Below are 20,016 nucleotides of genomic sequence, written 5' to 3'. Positions count from 1 at the left end.
TGTTTACATCATTTGTATAGAAATTTATTGTTTTACTGTTCCGTACAGCGCGCTATAAACATTGTTAAACTTGTAATATTTATTTTTTTTATGAAAAAAACATTTAAAATACCTCGCCCTAATCAATTAACCATTTTAATCAAAAAATAGTAACACCATTATTCTTAGTTTTTGTTACAGAATTTTCCACATCTATACCAATTTTAAATGGTAAAAATGGAATTGCCCTACTATATATATATATATATATATATATATATATATATATATATATATATATATATATATATATATATATATATATATATATATATATATATATATATATATATATATATTTGTGTGTATGTATGTGTGTATATATATATTATTCTTTTTATTATTATTTATGCAAACATCAAACTATTATTAATAAAGTTACTAATTTGCTTCTTAAAATATTTTTTTAGGTTCAGATGAAGATGTGGGTATGTATATAATTTATACTTGGGTTACTATATTTTTATAAAGGTTGCTTGAATATTTAATGTAAATTTAAATTTTTTTTTTAATTTTGAGTTTTCCAGAAGTGTTATATAATTTTATGTCTTTAAGTGGTGTTATAAAATAAGGAATCTTCAAGTGGTGTAATATGATTTTAAATCTTCAATAAGCATTCAATTTTTTTTTTTTCATTTAAGTGCAAATAAATACAAATGAGAAATTAAATTCAAATAAAAGGTTTTAAAAATCCCATCCAAAGAAACTCTTTATTTCGATATTAAACTATATTTTACTTAAAAATTCTTAATATATAACAAAAATCGTTTGCAATTAATTTTTGATAAAATTTTACCATTTATATAAAAATTGTAAAAAAAAATAATTGAGATTTAATTTTGCTTAGAGTATGAATTTATGTTTTACTATTTCCTATATTTTTTTATTTAAGTTCTTTTTCTATTGCAGAAATCGACAAAAACTTGCAATTAGATCAACTCAAATTTGATGTCAATTCTGAAGGTAAACAATTAGTTTTTATGTCTTTAAACCATAATCTATTGAACTTTTATATAAAAGTAATATACTTTCGTGCTATTCTGAATAGAGAAAATTTTGAGGTAGGAAATTTTAAAAATTTAATGCTTTTTGTTCTATTCTAAATGATTTGTAAATACATTAAAAACTGACTATCAGAACATCTTATCAGAAACAAAGTTAATGAATAAAAAAAAGCGTAAAAACTTTTAATTCTAGGTGTAACAAAATGTATATAATGTTTACATAACATGGATGTTTGAAAAAATGTTTAGATTAGATCTAAGCATTTTTATTATATATTTGTTATAAATTTTTAATACTTATCAGCCCTTAGAATTAGATTTGGTACTAAACATATATGTTTATATATATATATATATATATATATATATATATATATATATATATATATATATATATATATATATATATATATATATATATACACATATATATATACATACATACATACATACATACATTTTTGTCAAAAATGAAGCAATAGATCTTTCCCACAAATCAGCAAATTCAACATTACAACATCCCCTACACTAGTTTTAGCAATTGAAAAGCTAATGTAGGGTGCCGTTTTAAGTATGTTAATGCATTACTATACCAACGGACATTAAACTGGTTCTAAAAAGTAAAATGCGTATAGACATATTTACAGAAATTGCAGGTATTAGGTGAATGAACTAACTCTGAAGCAATTTTATTTTAAAACTTGAATTTTGAAAAAATTGATGCTTATAAAGACAAAAATAACACTTGAAAAAGACTTTTAGTTTCAGGAAATCATAAATATTGTTTTGCAATATTTTATACAGTTTAAAAAATTTTTGCTGTAGCATTTTTCTTACGCGCTAAAGATTTTAAAATATTTTTTTTAAGAATCTTTCTTTTAGCTTCTTCTTTTATCTTTAATGTACCTTAAAGTCCCCATTTTTTGTGAGCAAATATTTTCTTACTTAAGGAACTTAATTGTTACTCTCTATCTTCGCCATAACAGCAAACTTTTTAATTAGACCATTCTTACAATATTTTCATTTCGATTTTAGCTCCTAGGCCATGTGTTTTCACTTTTTTGCAGTTTGTCCTGCAAGCTTTGTCGAAAACAGAGCCACTTGTTTTTGGAACAAATCTCATTTTTTTGCTTTAATGTCCAGCAACTTGAACGTTTGTGATTGCTGTAATTTCCTGCCGAAAGTTAATCTGATTTTGAAGTTTATATTTCAAACTCAGATTTACCTTCAGAGTTACTTTGTGATTCTTTTGCATTTAAATTGATTTTTTTCTGAATCGAGAAGAAACTAGTGATTCTTTTCATACTTGGCTTTGTGTTACTTTGTTTAATTCGTATCTTTATATTACTGTCGCCAATAGCGTAAAGTTTGTGTTCTAAAAATTCAAACATTGTACATAAGCAATAGAGTTTCTTAGAAATGCAAATGGTTGTGGAATTGATATTCGGCTAAAAATTAGTATGGCATTATAAATATATATATATATATATATATATATATATATATATATATATATATATATATATATATATATATATAATTATTTTTTTAATTATTTTTGTAAACATCAAACTATTATTAATAAAGATACTAATTTGCTTCTAAAAATATTTTTTTAGATTCAGATGATGATGTGGGTATGTATATAATTTATACTTGGGTTACTATATTATTATAAAGGTTGCTCGAATATTTAATGTAAATTTAAATATTTTTTTTAATTTTGAGTTTTTAAGAGATTTTATATAATTTTATGTCATTAAGTGGTGTTATAAAACTAGGAACCTTCAATTTGTGTTATATAATTTTAAATCTTCAATTAGCATTCAACTTTTTTTTTTCATATAAGTGCAAAATTTTTATATAAAATGTTAAAAAATTAATTAATATTTAATTTTGCTTAGAGTATGAATTTATGTTTTATTATTTCTCTTATTTTTTTAAGTTCTTTTTTTATTGCAGATGTCGATAAAAACATGCAATTAGATCAACTCAAATTTGATGTCAATTCTGAAGGTAAACAATTAGTTTTTATGTTTTTAAACCATTATCTATTGAATTTTTGTATAAAAATATTTTACTTTCGTGCTATTCTGAATGAAGGAAATTCTGAGGTAGGAAATACAAAAATTTAAATTCTTTTTGTTCTCTTCTGAATGATTTGTAAATACATTAAAAAACTGAGCAGCAAAACTTCTTATAAGAAAAAAAGTTAATAAATAAAAAAAGCGTAAACACCTTTACTACCAGGTATAACAAAGTGAACCCATGTTTACATAACATGGACGTTTAAAAAAAACATTAAAAAAAAATTATTAAAAAACACTTGTCTAACTTTTTTCTTCAACTTTAAGTTTCACCATTGCTGGATCATTAGGAAGAGTTATACCTCATTATACCAACAGACATTAAACTGGTTCAAAAAAGTAAAACGCGAACAAATTTACAGAAATTGCAGGTATTAGGTGAATGAACCAACTCTGAAGCAATTTTATTTTAAAACTTGAATTTTGAAAAAAACTGATTCTTATAAAGACAAAAATAATACTTGAAAAAGACTTTCAGTTTCAGGAACTCGTAAATTTTGTTTTGCAATATTTTATGCAGTTCTAAAAATGTTTGCTGTAACATTTTTCTTACGCGCTAAAGATTTTAAAATATTTTATGAAAGAGTCTTTTTTTTTTAGCTTTTTCTATTTTCTTTAATGCAGCTTAAAGTCCCTGTTTTTTGTGAGCAAATACTTTCTCTGAACCGAGAAGAAACTAGTGATTCTTTTCATACTTGGCTTTGTGTTATTTTGTTTAATTTATCTTTATATTACTGTAAATTTAAATATTTTTTTTAATTTTGAGTTTTCAAGAGATGTTATATAATTTTATGTCTTTAAGTGGTGTTATAAAACTAGGAATCTTCAATTGGTGTTATATAATTTGGCTTTGTGTTATTTTGTTTAATTTATCTTTATATTACTGTCGCCAATAGCTTAAAGTTTGTGTTCTAAAAAATCAAACATTGTACATAAACAATAGAGTTTCTTAGAAACGCAAATGGTTGTGGAATTGATATTCGGCTAAATATTAGTTTCGTATCATATATATATATAGATATATATATATATATATATATATATATATTTATATATATATATATATATATATATATATATATATATATATATATATATATTTTTATTATTATTATTATTTATGTAAACATCAAACTATTATTAATAAAGATACTAATTTGCTTCTAAAAATATTTTTTTAGATTCAGATGAAGATGTGGGTATGTATATAATTTGTACTTGGGTTACTATATTATTATAAAGGTTGCTCGAATATTTAATGTAAATTTGAATATTTTTTTTAATTTTGAGTTTCCAAGAGATGTTATATAATTTTATGTCTTTTAGTGGTGTTATAAAACTAGGAATCTTCAATTGGTGTTATATAATTTTAAATCTTCAATTAGCATTCAACTTTTTTTTTTTCATTTAAGTGCAAATAAATACAAATGAGAAATTAAGTTCAAATAAAAGGTTTTAAAAATCCTATCCAAATAAACTCTTTATTTCTATATTATAAACTATATTTAACTATATTTTACTTAAAAACTCTTAATATAAAACAAAAATCTTTTGTAAACTAATTTTTGATAAAATTTTACGATTTATATATAAACTGTAAAAAAATAATTGATATTCAATTTTGCTTATACTATGAATTTATGTTTTATTATTTACCTTTATTGCAGATATCGACAAAAACTTGCAATTAGATCAACTCAAATTTGATGTCAATTCTGAAGGTAAACAATTAGTTTTTATGTTTTTAAACTATTATCTTTTGAACTTTTATATAAAAATAATATACTTTCGTGCTATTCTGAATAGAGGAAATTTTGAGGTAGGAAATACAAAAATTATATTTCTTTTGTTCTATTCTGAATGATTTGTAAATACATTAAAAAAACTGACCAGCAAAACTTTTTATACGAAAAAAAGTTAATGATTAAAAAAAGCGTAAACACCTTTACGACCAGGTATAACAAAGTGAACCCATGTTTACATAACATGGACGTTTGAAAAAAACATCCATGTTATGTTAGCATTGTTTTTTTTCTTGTTTAGGTTATATTTAAACTTTTTTTATTATATTATAAATTTTTTAATATTTATCAGCCCTAAGAATTAGGTTCGGTACTATACATATATATGTGTGTATATATATATATATGTGTGTGTGTGTGTGTGTGTGTGTTTGTGTTCATATATATAAGTATATATGCATTTATAATAAATATATATATATGTGTATATATATAAATAGATATACAGTGCTTTTTGTCAAAAATGAAGCAATAGATCTTTCCCACAAATCAGCAATTACAGCATTGCCACAGCCCCTACACTAGTTTTAGCAATTGAAAAGCTAATGTAGGGTGCCGTTTTAAGTATATTAATGCATTACTATACCAACGGGCATTAAACTGGTTCTAAAAAGTAAAATGCTTATAGACATATTTACAGAAATTGCAGGTATTAGGTGAATGAACTAACTCTGAAGCAATTTTATTTTAAAACTTGAATTTTGAAAAAATTGATTCTTATAAAGACAAAAATAATACTTAAAAATGACTTTCAGTTTCAGGATTTCGTAAATATTGTTTTGCAATATTTCATGCAGTTCTAAAAATTTTTGCTGTAGCATTTTTCTTACGCGCTAAAGGTTTTATAATATTTTTTGAGGGAGTCATTTTTTTAGCTTTTTCTATTTTCTTTAATGCAGCTTAAAGTCCTCATTTTTTGTGAGCAAATATTTTCTACTTAATGAACTTAATTGTTACTCTCTATTTAGCCATAATAACAAACTTTTTAATTGGACCATTTTTAAGATATTTTCATTCCGATCTTAGCTCCTAGGCGATTCACTTTTTGGCAGGTTGTGCAGGCAAGCTTTGTTGAAAACAGAGCTACTTGTTTCTTAAACAAATCTAATTTTTTTGCTTTAATATCAAGCTTGAACAGTTGTGTTGCTGTAATTGCCTGCCGAAAGTAAATCTGAGTTTGAAGTTTATATTTCAAACTCAGATTTACCTTCAGAGTTACTTTGTGATTCTTTTGCATTTAAATTGATTTTTTTCTGAACCGAGAAGAAACTAGTGATTATTTTCATACTTGGCTTTGTGTTACTTTGTTTAATTCATATCTCTATATTACTGTCGCCAATAGCGTAAAGTTTGTGTTCAAAAAAATCAAACATTGTACATAAGCAATAGAGTTTCTTAGAAATGCAAATGGTTGTGGAATTGATATTCGGCTAAAAATTAGTATGGCATTATAAATATATATATATATATATATATATATATATATATTTATTTATATATAATTATTTTTTTTATTATTTTTGTAAACATCAAACTATTATTAATAAAGATACTAATTTGCTTCTAAAATTTTTTTTTTAGATTCAGATGATGATGTGGGTATGTATATAATTTATACTTGGGTTACTATATTATTATAAAGGTTGCTCGAATATTTAATGTAAATTTAAATATTTTTTTTAATTTTGAGTTTTCAATAGATGTTATATAATTTTATGTCTTTAAGTGGTGTTATAAAACTAGGAACCTTCAATTTGTGTTATATAATTTTAAATCTTCAATTAACATTCAACTTTTTTTTTTCATATAAGTGCAAAATTTTTATATAAAATGTTAAAAAATTAATTAATATTTAATTTTGCTTAGAGTATGAATTTATGTTTTATTATTTCTCTTATTTTTTTAAGTTCTTTTTTTATTGCAGATGTCGATAAAAACATGCAATTAGATCAACTCAAATTTGATGTCAATTCTGAAGGTAAACAATTAGTTTTTATGTTTTTAAACCATTATCTATTGAATTTTTGTATAAAAATATTTTACTTTCGTGCTATTCTGAATGAAGGAAATTCTGAGGTAGGAAATACAAAAATTTAAATTCTTTTTGTTCTCTTCTGAATGATTTGTAAATACATTAAAAAACTGAGCAGCAAAACTTCTTATAAGAAAAAAAGTTAATAAATAAAAAAAGCGTAAACACCTTTACTACCAGGTATAACAAAGTGAACCCATGTTTACATAACATGGACGTTTGAAAAAAACATTAAAAAAAAAATTATTAAAAAACACTTGTCTAACTTTTTTCTTCAACTTTAAGTTTCACCATTGCTGGATCATTAGGAAGAGTTATACCTCATTATACCAACAGACATTAAACTGGTTCAAAAAAGTAAAACGCGAACAAATTTACAGAAATTGCAGGTATTAGGTGAATGAACCAACTCTGAAGCAATTTTATTTTAAAACTTGAATTTTGAAAAAAACTGATTCTTATAAAGACAAAAATAATACTTGAAAAAGACTTTCAGTTTCAGGAACTCGTAAATTTTGTTTTGCAATATTTTATGCAGTTCTAAAAATGTTTGCTGTAACATTTTTCTTACACGCTAAAGATTTTAAAATATTTTATGAAAGAGTCTTTTTTTTTAGCTTTTTCTATTTTCTTTAATGCAGCTTAAAGTCCCTGTTTTTTGTGAGCAAATACTTTCTCTGAACCGAGAAGAAACTAGTGATTCTTTTCATACTTGGCTTTGTGTTATTTTGTTTAATTTATCTTTATATTACTGTAAATTTAAATATTTTTTTTAATTTTGAGTTTTCAAGAGATGTTATATAATTTTATGTCTTTAAGTGGTGTTATAAAACTAGGAATCTTCAATTGGTGTTATATAATTTGGCTTTGTGTTATTTTGTTTAATTTATCTTTATATTACTGTCGCCAATAGCTTAAAGTTTGTGTTCTAAAAAATCAAACATTGTACATGAACAATAGAGTTTCTTAGAAACGCAAATGGTTGTGGAATTGATATTCGGCTAAATATTAGTTTGGTATCATAAATATATATATATATATATATATATATATATATATATATATATTATTATTATTATTTTTATTATTATTTATGTAAACATCAAACTATTATTAATAAAGATACTAATTTGCTTCTAAAAATATTTTTTTAGATTCAGATGAAGATGTGGGTATGTATATAATTTATACTTGGGTTACTATATTATTATAAAGGTTGCTCGAATATTTAATGTAAATTTAAATATTTTTTTTAATTTTGAGTTTCCAAGAGATGTTATATAATTTTATGTCTTTTAGTGGTGTTATAAAACTAGGAATCTTCAATTGGTGTTATATAATTTTAAATCTTCAATTAGCATTCAACTTTTTTTTTTTCATTTAAGTGCAAATAAATACAAATGAGAAATTAAGTTCAAATAAAAGGTTTTAAAAATCCTATCCAAATAAACTCTTTATTTCTATATTATAAACCATATTTAACTATATTTTACTTAAAAATTCTTAATATAAAGCAAAAATCTTTTGTAAACTAATTTTTGATAAAGTTTTACAATTTATATATAAACTGTAAAAAAATAATTGATATTCAATTTTGCTTATACTATGAATTTATGTTTTATTATTTCTCTTTATTGCAGATATCGACAAAAACTTGCAATTAGATCAACTCAAATTTGATGTCAATTCTGAAGGTAAACAATTAGTTTTTATGTTTTTAAACTATTATCTATTGAACTTTTATATAAAAATAATTTACTTTCGTGCTATTCTGAATGGAGGAAATTTTGAGGTAGGAAATACAAAAATTTTAATTCCTTTTGTTCTATTCTGAATGATTTGTAAATGCATTAAAAAAACTGACCAGCAAAACTTTTTATAAGAAAAAAAGTTAATGATTAAAAAAAGCGTAAACACCTTTACGACCAGGTATAACAAAGTGAACCCATGTTTACATAACATGGACGTTTGAAAAAAACATCCATGTTATGTTAGCATTGTTTTTTTTTGTTTAGGTTATATTTAAACATTTTTTATTATATTATAAATTTTTTAATATTTATCAGCCCTAAGAATTAGGTTCGGTACTAAACATATGTTTATACATATATATGTGTGTATATATATATATATATATATATGTGTGTGTGTGTGTTTGTGTTTGTGTTCATATATATAAGTATATATGCGTTTATAATAAATATATATATATGTAAATATATATATATATATATATGTATATATATAGATAGATATACAGTGCTTTTTGTCAAAAATGTAGCAATAGATCTTTCCCACAAATTAGCAATTACAGCATTGCCACAGCCCCTACACTAGTTTTAGCAATTGAAAAGCTAATGTAGGGTGCCGTTTTAAGTATGTTAATGCATTTCTATACCAACGGGCATTAAACTGGTTCTAAAAAGTAAAATGCGTATAGACATATTTACAGAAATTGCAGGTATTAGGTGAATGAACTAACTCTGAAGCAATTTTATTTTAAAACTTGAATTTTGAAAAAATTGATTCTTATAAAGACAAAAATAATACTTAAGAAAGACTTTCAGTTTCAGGATTTCGTAAATATTGTTTTGCAATATTTTATGCAGTTCTAAAAATGTTTGCTGTAACATTTTTCTTACGCGCTAAAGATTTTATAATATTTTTTGAGGGAGTCATTTTTTTAGCTTTTTCTATTTTCTTTAATGCAGCTTAAAGTCGTCATTTTTTGTAAGCAAATATTTTCTACTTACCGAACTTAATTGTTACTCTCTATTTAGCCATAATAACAAACTTTTTAATCGGACCATTTTTAAGATATTTTCATTCCGATCTTAGCTCCTAGCTTTTTATTGAAATGATCATCATAGTTTAATAATATGATCTGTTCTGATAGTTTATTGGCAATTTTCTTAAATATAAGCTCTGGTCAAGTTCTAGTATTTTTTGTGAAAATTGATAGAAGTATATTATTAAAGTTATATAAGTTAATATACGTAAGAACCGAATAGAACTAGGATCTATAGTGGGTTAAAGTACTTTTTTCAAAAGTGTTTAACTAAGTTCATGTTAACGCCGATGAGCAAAAGTGATAGAAAGACTCCAAAATTTTGTACTTTAGATTCACTATTAGGAGCAGTAAAAAAGTTTTGAAAATTATATTAAAAAAAATAAAAGTTTCTTTAAATATTAAAAAAACCTGAAGCTAAAAAAATTATAGCATCTGAAGCTCTTGTTTCGACATAATTCGCTGATAAAATCATGCTAATTTCAAATAAAAGAATTTGAATAATTTGTAAATCGCCTTAACTACACCGAATAGTTAATAATGTTTGTGTCATCACAAACATTGTAGCAATCTGATTGGCTGAATCTCAAAGGAGCTGATTAAATTGTGGCAAGAACCAAACCCCTGAGACTTAAATGCTTTTTATTTAAAACATAACTTTATATTTTATTATTTATATTAAATAACTACTTCAAATTGACGTCACTTTTATTTTAAGATCTTCTGGCGTTTGATGACGATGGCAAGGCTGATGTCTTATCAGATCTAATGGAGAATGAACTTGCTAATCCATTGGAGTGGTGGATGGAACCCAATCCGAATCTCTCAGATTCAGTTCTTGAACCTGAGCTCAGTCAAAACGTTGTATACGATTTGATTTCTTTTACAGAATTCGAAGACAATCAAAACATTAATAATGGTGGTTCAGACGATTTTGGAAAAGCTGATTCAGTTAAATCTTTGCATTCTCACCAAGTAAACGATTTGGCAGATGTTTTTAGTCATGAAACACCCATTGAAAAAATTGCGAACAACTTTGTTGAAAGTGAAAGTGAAGTTGAAAGTGAAAGTTTTCAATCTTTTAATCATTATTCTTGTTTATCAAGTTCTACGAGTACGAGTGTTGCTGGAGAATTGCAAAAGACCCAAAATTCAAATGGATTAAATACATCTGAAAAGATCTCTGTGCGTCCAAAACTTGCTGCAAATTTTTCTAAATTTTGAATATTTTTCTGTTTTTATTCTGTTTCTTGTTAACTCTTGAATTATCCATTTATTTTAGTTCGTATCGCATTGCATTAAGTTTTACCTTATGATCATATTTTATTTTCTATGTAGTGAATTCAGAAGAAACAGAAGAAAACAAGTCTGTTTTCTTTTATATTTTCCAGGCACAAATGAGATGTTGTGTAAATGCAAATTAATGATGTATGTTGACCAGAGACACATGAGATGTCAAAATGCAAATGAGTTGTGTATATTGACCTGACGCATATAAGATGATGTTATTTACTTTTTATTCTTTTTTCTTGTATTGTTGATAAAGGATATTAGAATAAAATGAAAGTAAAATCTTATTTTGAATGGTATTAGGATTTTATTTTGAATGCAGAAGTAGTCGTATACATATTCTATGATTTTCAGAAACAGGTAAATATTTAGTACTTGTAACCATCGTTACAGAAACAAAAATGTTTTTGCTATGATTACTGAAACATACGCATGCCTTTCTTCATGGTAATTGAAATCAGCTTTTTCATGGTTGTTTTTACTGGCTTATATGCATTTTCATGTTTACTGGTTCATGAGTATATTTGCCTTGATTCCAGAAAGAAATATGATATTTTCGAAAAGTGCATTTGTATTTTTCATTCTTACAATGAAAGGCATATATATATATATATATATATATATATATATATATATATATATATATATATTGATTGAGTGTGCAGTACATATATAGAATTAGACAATTTGATTAATATATAGATATAATAGATGCGCAAACAACGACATTACGTCATAAATGTGCATGTCTTTCGTTTAATGCACATATTAGGTCATATGCATGCTTTTCTTATTCATAACTCATAAGTATACGTTATACGTATACAGGTAATATGCTTAAAGCATAAAGTGTTGTACATATTCATATGTCGTATGCATCTGGCTTAATTATGTCGTGTGCATCAGGTTTTAACGTATACATACGTCGGTTGCATCAGGTTTTAACCTATACAATCTATAGAGGTGTTGTATTCATCGCATGTAATGGATGAATTTTTATAATACATCATTAGTGCATTTATCGTCACAAATTCGTCTTTGCATATATTTTAAAAGATAAATGTAAATTGTATTTTTTTGGTTTGTGTATTATTTTTTACATTTTTCTATTTTGTTTTTTTATACTATAATATTATATATAATCTAATTTGTACAAGAAAATGATAATTTAAATATAAACTGTAATAACAAATAAATTAGTACAAACCAGGTAATTACAAAATAGTATAACTCAAAAGATATATGTGAGAAGTAATCAATTGAAATCAGTAAATAGATTTTGTTTTTTCTTTTTAAATTTTCATAAAAAAAACGAACGGTTTGAAAGTATTGGTTATACAAGTTTTTTGATTCTTCATTTTTAAAGGTGTCAATCGTTATTTAAAAAGATAGTAAACAATGATATTGTTTTAAAAAAACAGAACCTTTTTTTATTAGTAAAACTAATAATAAAGGTTAACGTAGAAAACATGTAAATTTTTATGTATGTTTTTATCCTTTGTATCGATAGTATTCAATTTGTGAATAAAAACTTTTTATTACCCCTAAACCTATTTTGTGAAATCATGACCAGGATAATATTTATTTAATTCATTTATTATCTATAATAAATGAAATAAATGCCCATAGTACATTCTGTTTTAATAGGCATTTTTTCATAAACTTTAATTGTGTATACTCTAAATGTATACTTGATGCTTTTTTTCTTCAGTCAAAATCAACGGGTAATTTATATTTAAAATTATTTGTGATCTGTCTTTCTGAGGAAAACACTTTTTTTTTGGTTTTTAATTTGAAACTATTGAATGACACTAGGTGGGATAACTAGTAGAATAAAGGATTTTAAAGCTCTGTTGGATTCATTTAGGAAATATTTACGATACCTTGTTAAGCATGTATAAAAACATAATTATTGATGCAATAAAAAAAAGTCGCTGTTTTCTACTTTTCTCTGTGTTTTTAAAATATTAGATGATTATTTACAATGACTTAAAATTCTATTATGGCCATTTTTTAATGCATTTTTTTCAAAAAAAAAAACTTTTATGTGTAAAATTCAAACAATCGAAAACATTTCCAATATCATTACAAGGTTTCCACCATTAAAACCGAGGGTTATTATAAGGAGATATTAGGGAGAGCAGTCATATTTTAATTTCTTTTAAGGTTACTTAAGGACTTTTAAGGAGGAGTGGGAACCCTGCATTAATACCATTATTGAAACTTATAATGGCAAAACACACATCAGTTGTAAGTACTTTTCTGCTACAATAAATTGATTTGGGACAGCGTGTCTAAATAATTCCATTTAAACACTCATTTACATTTTGCGTTTGGTCATGAAAGCATTATTCTAGCAAGAGTGTTGACTTAAAAAAAAAAATCAGTTATGCTCATGACTTACTATATAACAAGCCTTGCCAACGCACGGCTTGCGTAAAAAACTGGAGGCAAGTTTTATATTTTAAAACTAACAAGCAGTTCTACAAAATAAATACGGGCGTGGTTTTTTTTGTAACAATAATAATTATAAAACAATAAATAATTATTATAAAATTAACAAAATAATTTTCATTCAAAATTTTGTTTAATAAAATTAATTTAAGTTGAATATATTTATATATATATATATATATATATATATATATATATATATTTATATATATATATGCATAAATTTGATATTTTCATAAAATTTACAATAACCAAACACCCGTAACCATTTTAACTAACTTCCAAATTAAAAAAAAAAAAGTTAGTTGAGAGGTGAAGGATTAAGCAAAGGATTTAATTTAGTATTTAAAAAATGGTTCGTCGATGTTGTGTAACAAATTGCAATGGCAATTATAATCCTCAGAATAGAGTTAAAACATTTAGACTTCCGAGAAACATTGAAGAACGAAAACGTTGGATTGTAAATAATACCAAGAGATAATGTTCCTGATACTAATAACACCGTAGTATGTGAAAGACATTGGCCGAAAAATTATTCAACTGTAACTGATTATAGAAAGCAGAGACCTAGTGATGCTCCGTCAGTATTTGATTGTATAAAGCCAAGCTTAGTTCCTTCTGTACCCATGCCACTTAGAAAAATGTCAAAAAGTCCTAATAGTCTTCGCTGGCAAGAAAAGGAGGCGCTACTGCAGATTCTCCCCCCCCCCCCTTTTTTTTTTTTTTTCATTGCTAAATATGATAGAGAATTTTATGCTGATTAAGAATCGTATAAAAAAATAGGTCTGAAAACCAACAAAAAGTGCTCTAAATCGCAGTTGAAGTTTAAAAAATTACACTAAAAAACGCTAATATTCACCACTTTTTCATACTCGGTTATAAATTAAATTCTTTTCAACAATGAATTTTAAAAAGCCTGGTTTCTATCAAAAGTGTAAAGCAAAACTGTTAAAAAATACTGAGAGCATCATTTTCTGATTTATCTCTTGCCCTAACCCTGTCTCAAATCATGTACTTTTAATTACACCAATCCCTATTTGTCAGTCGAGGTATGTGCATTTAGTTGTGCATTCAATTGCGCCAATCCCTATTTTTCAGTCGATGCATGTACATTTAATTGCGCCAATCCCTATTTGTCAGTCGATTTATGTACATTTAAAAAGCAAAATCTTAAATTAATTTTTAAAAAATTAATTAAAAATATATAAAATATATCAATAAAAACATTTAATTTAATTTAAATATTATTTAATTTTGAAGACTATAAAAACTGGGTTGCGTTATTTAAAAAAGATTTAAGATTAAAAAAGATAATTTTAAATCAATCTAAACAATTGATTTAAACATGTAAATTTTGATGTAAAACGTTTTAAAAAATTGCGAATATTAGAGTTTTTTAGTGTAATTTTTAAAACTTCAACAGCGAATTAGAGCACTTTTTGTTAATTTTTCAGACCTATGTTTTTATGCGATTCTTAATCAGCATAAAATTCTCTATCAATATCAATAAAAAAAACGCCGAGGAGGACGAGTTAGCAATATTTAATTCACAAGAAAAATAAAAAGTAATAATGTTTTATAGAAAAAGTTAAAAACTAATAAATTTTATTTTGCTATTATTAATTATTTATGCATTGATATATTATATATTCAGTCTTCAGACTTTTTAAAGGAAAGTGCTATTGCTAGATTTCTTCTTTGCATATATAAAGATCTCACTTTGAAGTATTTCATTGTGGAGTTAGTGTTATGAAAATTAGTGTTATGGCTTTATCATCTAACCGAGTTTATATTAGGAACAAATTTTCTCATATCCAAGAAGCATTAAACTTTTTAAATTGTTGTGAAATAACACCCCAAAAAGAAGTTGTATATCAACAAATTTTGTCAATTAATAAAACATGTATTGGGGGAAAAAAGTATCCAATTGAAACAATTGTGCGAGCATTTGAGTATTTTTTTTTTTTTAAGATTAGTGTATGCCATGAGAACACTTGGTCAAAGCCAAGTTGGTCTACATCGGTTTACCACTCTTATGAATATTCCAAAAGGATTATGCAATAAAAGCTATAATGTTATTGTTCAGATATTGATAACCGCAGCGTAGTGAAACTACGAACGAAGCATTAGAAGAATTCAGTTGCTAATGAAACTATGAACCAAGCATTAAAAGAACTCAGGGAAGGCAAATCTCCTAATAAGATAGTATATACTGGAGTTTCTATTGGTAGAAAAAGGTAAAAAAGGGGATATACACCTCATTGTTCACACAACGGGATGACCGCAGCATTATTGATCAATTGCAAAATTATTTTGGTATTTGCATTATTCAAAATTGTGGCAACCTTGAGGGTATGAGATCTTCAGCCTTAGCAAGTTTATTTCATGTAGCAACTTTTTAAAAACATTTTTTAAATTAAAGAAAACATTTATCATTTTTGAGCCTAAAGTGTTTGCCATAATTAAACAGGCCTACCACCTAACAGAAAAGTTGTTTGCAAAAACTGTCTGCTTATTGCATAGATCTATCTTTCTACTATAAGTTGAAAATTCTAATTAACTGCAATCTTTGCCAGGGTGAGGAATCTAATTTGAAATTTTTCCTTAGTTAGCAACTTGTTATGGCAAAAAGTGCCATTTTTTATGATAAACCTTCTTAACATTTTGTGTACTTCTATTTGGAACATGTAATAACTTCGTAAATGCTTTACTTTTGAAAATAATTTTTAGAGTGGTTTTCCCCTTTAAAATGTTTTTTAAGTACTAAAGAAGCATGCTAAATAAACCAAAATAAAAAAGTAGAAACTTTTGACGCTCGAAATTAAAGGAAATATCTAGGGATTGATTTTGTGGACTTTAATTTATGTAAAAAATTAGCATTAGTAAATTTCATTTACAACTTTATCTAAAACCAGACCAATTATAAATTGTGTGCATAAAGTTACGCAGAGCATCATAAAAATAAGAAAAACTAGTAATAATAATAAAAAAATATTTTTATCTAAATTTTCTAGAAACGCAATGCCAGATAAGCATCTCCCCTCCATCTCAATAAAAATCTTCAAATAAGTTTATCTCGTTTTCAATTTCATCATTTGGCACTTCTTTAATTTCTAAATCCCGAAAATGCAAAATAATTTTACCAACAAAAATCCCGCAAATTTACTTTCCTAATCAAACGGTTTGGTAAAAAAGAATACATATTAAAATGAAAAAGGAAAAACCCTACGTTTTGTTACTGCAATCTTGACCATGACAGCCACTGCATGCTGACATACATTTTTTATGCAAGAACATATATTAGTAAATCGGAAAAAGGCAACCAGTTTTTAATTTTTATCCCCATTCATTAGGATTCGAGTGGAAAAATTTATTTAAGATTTTATGTTTAATAATATAGAGATGAATTCAAAAATCATGAAAATAACGGTAGATAATAAAATCAAAAACCTAATACGAAGTTTGAAATTTTGTGTAATTTGATGACCCAATAATAAATCGTTGTTTTAAATAATTGCGTATCGTAAAAAAACAAGTATATATAGTTTACTTCGTAATGAAAATGTAATGTGTAGCCTTGAGGTAACTAAAGTTTGTCGCCCGGCGACGCGGGATCGATTTCTCGTGAGCACATGTTTTTGTATTTTAAAGTATTTGGTTCTAGTTTTACGTGTATTGCTTATGATTGTTGTTAATAAAAAGTTATGTGGTTTATAAATTATTGTTTATTATAGTTAAAACATGCAGGTAGTGTACATACATTGACTGACACTAATAACGACATACATTGATTTATTTTATATTGTATTTTATACATCGACTAGTATCGACATATATCGACTTATTTTGTTATATTCCGATCATTAATTCACACAAAACTTTAAACGTCGAAGTAAGTTTTTGATTCTATCATCTACCGAAAATAACCACACCATCACATTCAACTTATTTGTCTTTTTTCTTAGAAATTTTTGCTACAACCTGTGGATGGTAGCTTGAGCAATTAAAGATTAAAGATTAGCTTAAAAAAATGATTTAATGAGTAACCTACATTTAAAAACAAATTTAATTTTATTAAAGAAATACCACCTTTTACATATACCACCTTAAATACCACCTTATACATATACCATTTTTAAAAAATTATTTTTAATTTTTTTAATACAAATTTACAAAGATGTTTTACTCGATTGTGAACGTGGGCGCCCACGGTATAACGCAATAATTTAAAATCATGCAACTAAATCTAGGCAGTGTTTTTTTTTCTTTAAATATTAGTTAAAATTACATTTACAAAGTAAGGGATCATCCATAAAGTATGTTCAAAACTAAAATCTCTTTACCCAGTGGCGGATCTAGCTTTTTGGCGGCCCAGGGCTTAAAAATAGCAAGGGGCCCTAGCCCTTCACGAATAAAGATTTTTAATTGATTATGCGATTAATTGATTTTCGGTTCATTATTTAAATAAAATGAAAGACAATATTAAAGATTAATTGTTTTTATTATTATTATTCCTATTCCCTAACAATCACAAATATCGTAAATATTTAAACATAATAAATTCATAACAAAAACAAGTTATTTAATTTTAAGATTTTTAATGACGCAGTTTTCGAACCTTTATTAGGGCATATTCCTTTATAACCTCATCGTAGTTTAATGACTTTGTAATTTTATGTTCTATGGATAGAAGCATTAAATCAGCCAATCTGTCATCACTCATTGTATTTCTTTGCTTATTTTTAATATAGCTCATTCTGGAAAATGATCTTTCTGCTTCACAATTGGTTATAGGCATTGTAAGGAAAATATTCATTACTGTGTACAAATTCGGAAAAGTATCGATAAGGTGTTTGTCATAAATTATTTTTAAAATTTCAGCACAATTAATTTGGCTTTGCTCGTTAACTACAATTATGTTAATATATTCTTTAAAATGAATGCATTCGTTTTTCAGCGTGGCAAAATCTTCAATATCCTCTTTATAAAACTTACATGCATTCTGCATACTGGACTCAGAATTTTCCTTGTATATTTTTTTTCTTTTTTGAAATTCATTTTGAAATTTGTCCAAAACGACATTTAAGATTTCAATTTTAAATTTGTTTTTACCTGTTAAGTTGCTCCCACACCCTGTTGTACCGTCTGAGTATCTTAGTATTCTTTTTCTTTTATCTTTATATTCCGAACTAAGGTAATTAGTCAAAGTTTTTGCTAATATCTCGTATTGGGTCAATTCGGTGTTGATATTGTTTCTTTTTTCTTTAATGAATCCTTCAAGTGATGAAAGAAGAGTGGAAGCGTCTAACAAATCTAGTCCGGCTGTCTGTAATTTTTTATTTACTTTATTAATTCTTTCCAGAACTTGTTCCCAAAAATTAACCAAAATTCCATTTTCCAATGAAGTCATTTTTGAAAATAATGTCTTCGCTTCTTCTCTTTGGTCCATTTTTTCTTGGTCATCGTTTGCAATTGATTTTAAAACCATTAAAATTTCTTCATAATTATTTTTTAAAGCTTTAACAGCTTCATAATGGCTGCACCATCTGGTTTTGCCTAAATTTTTTAGGGTGTGCGTTTTCTCATTTAATTTTAAAGCGTCGGTAATTGCATTCCATTTTTTAGTAGAACTTAAAAAAAACACAAATAATTGCTGAATTGTACCGAAAAATATTACAACTTCATGCACAACTTTTGCAACTTCTATCCCTATCAGATTTAAATTATGTGCTGCACACGGTGTATATACTGCCAACTGATTTTCTCTCTGCAGTAGTTCCCTTAAGCCGTTATATTGGCCTGACATGTTGGCGGCATTGTCGTATGATTGGCCGCGACAATTTTTGATGGACAAATTATTTGTATCTAATATTGTTTTGACTACATTTAGTAGAGATTTTCCAGTATGTGAAGTGATTGGGGTAATTGTTAAAAATCGCTTGAATACATCACCTTGATAGCAATATCTTAGTATAATAGCGAGTTGATCAACATGCGCCACATCCGGGGTTGAATCAACAACAATCGAATAATATTTTGTCGAATTGACTTCCTCTATAATTGTTTTTGTTACTTTTTTTGCCATTAATGTAATAATTTCTTCATACACAGTTTTGGTTAGGTAAGAAACAGAGTGTTTTTTTCCTGAACATTTCTGCATGTGCTCTTTAAGAAACGGATCAAATTCAGCAATCAATTCCAAACAGCCCATAAAATTGCCATTATTTGGACCACTAAATGTTTCATTGTGACCACGAAATGCTAAACCTCGTTCACTCAAAAACTTAACAACAGCAACAACACGCTTCAAAATTTTATAAAATTTATCTGATTCCTGCTCTAATTCTTGCATTAATTGTTTATCGATTGTATTTTTCCTTTCTTTTCGCGTAGTCCAATTTATAACGGCGTTCTTGTGCGGCGTAGAATTTTCGTGGAGTATGACATATTTCTCTCCATGTTTCCAATCAGAGAACCCTTTGGAAAATGCTTGTACATTTATAGAAAATAATTTGCACAT

The 20,016-nt window shown here is 25.7% G+C and overlaps 2 protein-coding genes across 4 annotated transcripts in view; one reads left to right on the top strand and one right to left on the bottom strand.

Annotated features, from left to right (window-relative positions):
- LOC136083911 (meiosis regulator and mRNA stability factor 1-like) overlaps positions 1–11,060 on the top strand; it is a 49,132-nt gene extending 38,072 nt beyond the window's left edge. The window contains exons 16-26 of one of the 3 annotated variants that reach the window (XM_065803840.1): positions 450–467; positions 949–1,002; positions 2,663–2,680; positions 3,006–3,059; positions 4,312–4,329; positions 4,798–4,851; positions 6,514–6,531; positions 6,857–6,910; positions 8,119–8,136; positions 8,605–8,658; positions 10,471–11,060. In XM_065803840.1, the coding sequence (XP_065659912.1) occupies positions 450–467; positions 949–1,002; positions 2,663–2,680; positions 3,006–3,059; positions 4,312–4,329; positions 4,798–4,851; positions 6,514–6,531; positions 6,857–6,910; positions 8,119–8,136; positions 8,605–8,658; positions 10,471–10,976 (866 nt within the window). In that variant the 3' untranslated portion in view covers positions 10,977–11,060. Of the gene's footprint in view, positions 1–449; positions 468–948; positions 1,003–2,662; positions 2,807–2,988; positions 3,060–4,311; positions 4,330–4,797; positions 4,852–6,513; positions 6,532–6,856; positions 6,911–8,118; positions 8,137–8,604; positions 8,659–10,470 lie in introns of those variants that run through there. The other 2 variants (XM_065803841.1, XR_010640192.1) reach the window with 2 other exon arrangements.
- A 7,033-nt stretch (positions 11,061–18,093) lies between these two features.
- Positions 18,094–20,016, bottom strand: LOC136083379 (52 kDa repressor of the inhibitor of the protein kinase-like). Its single transcript, XM_065802774.1, has one exon. The coding sequence runs from the start codon at positions 20,014–20,016 to the stop codon at positions 18,094–18,096; it is 1,923 nt and encodes a 640-aa protein (XP_065658846.1).

Source organism: Hydra vulgaris, chromosome 08 (assembly GCF_038396675.1).
Source record: "Hydra vulgaris chromosome 08, alternate assembly HydraT2T_AEP".
Taxonomy (NCBI): domain Eukaryota; kingdom Metazoa; phylum Cnidaria; class Hydrozoa; order Anthoathecata; family Hydridae; genus Hydra; species Hydra vulgaris.
Note: the sequence above shows the minus strand (reverse complement) of the source record. Positions and strands in the feature narration are given on the sequence as shown.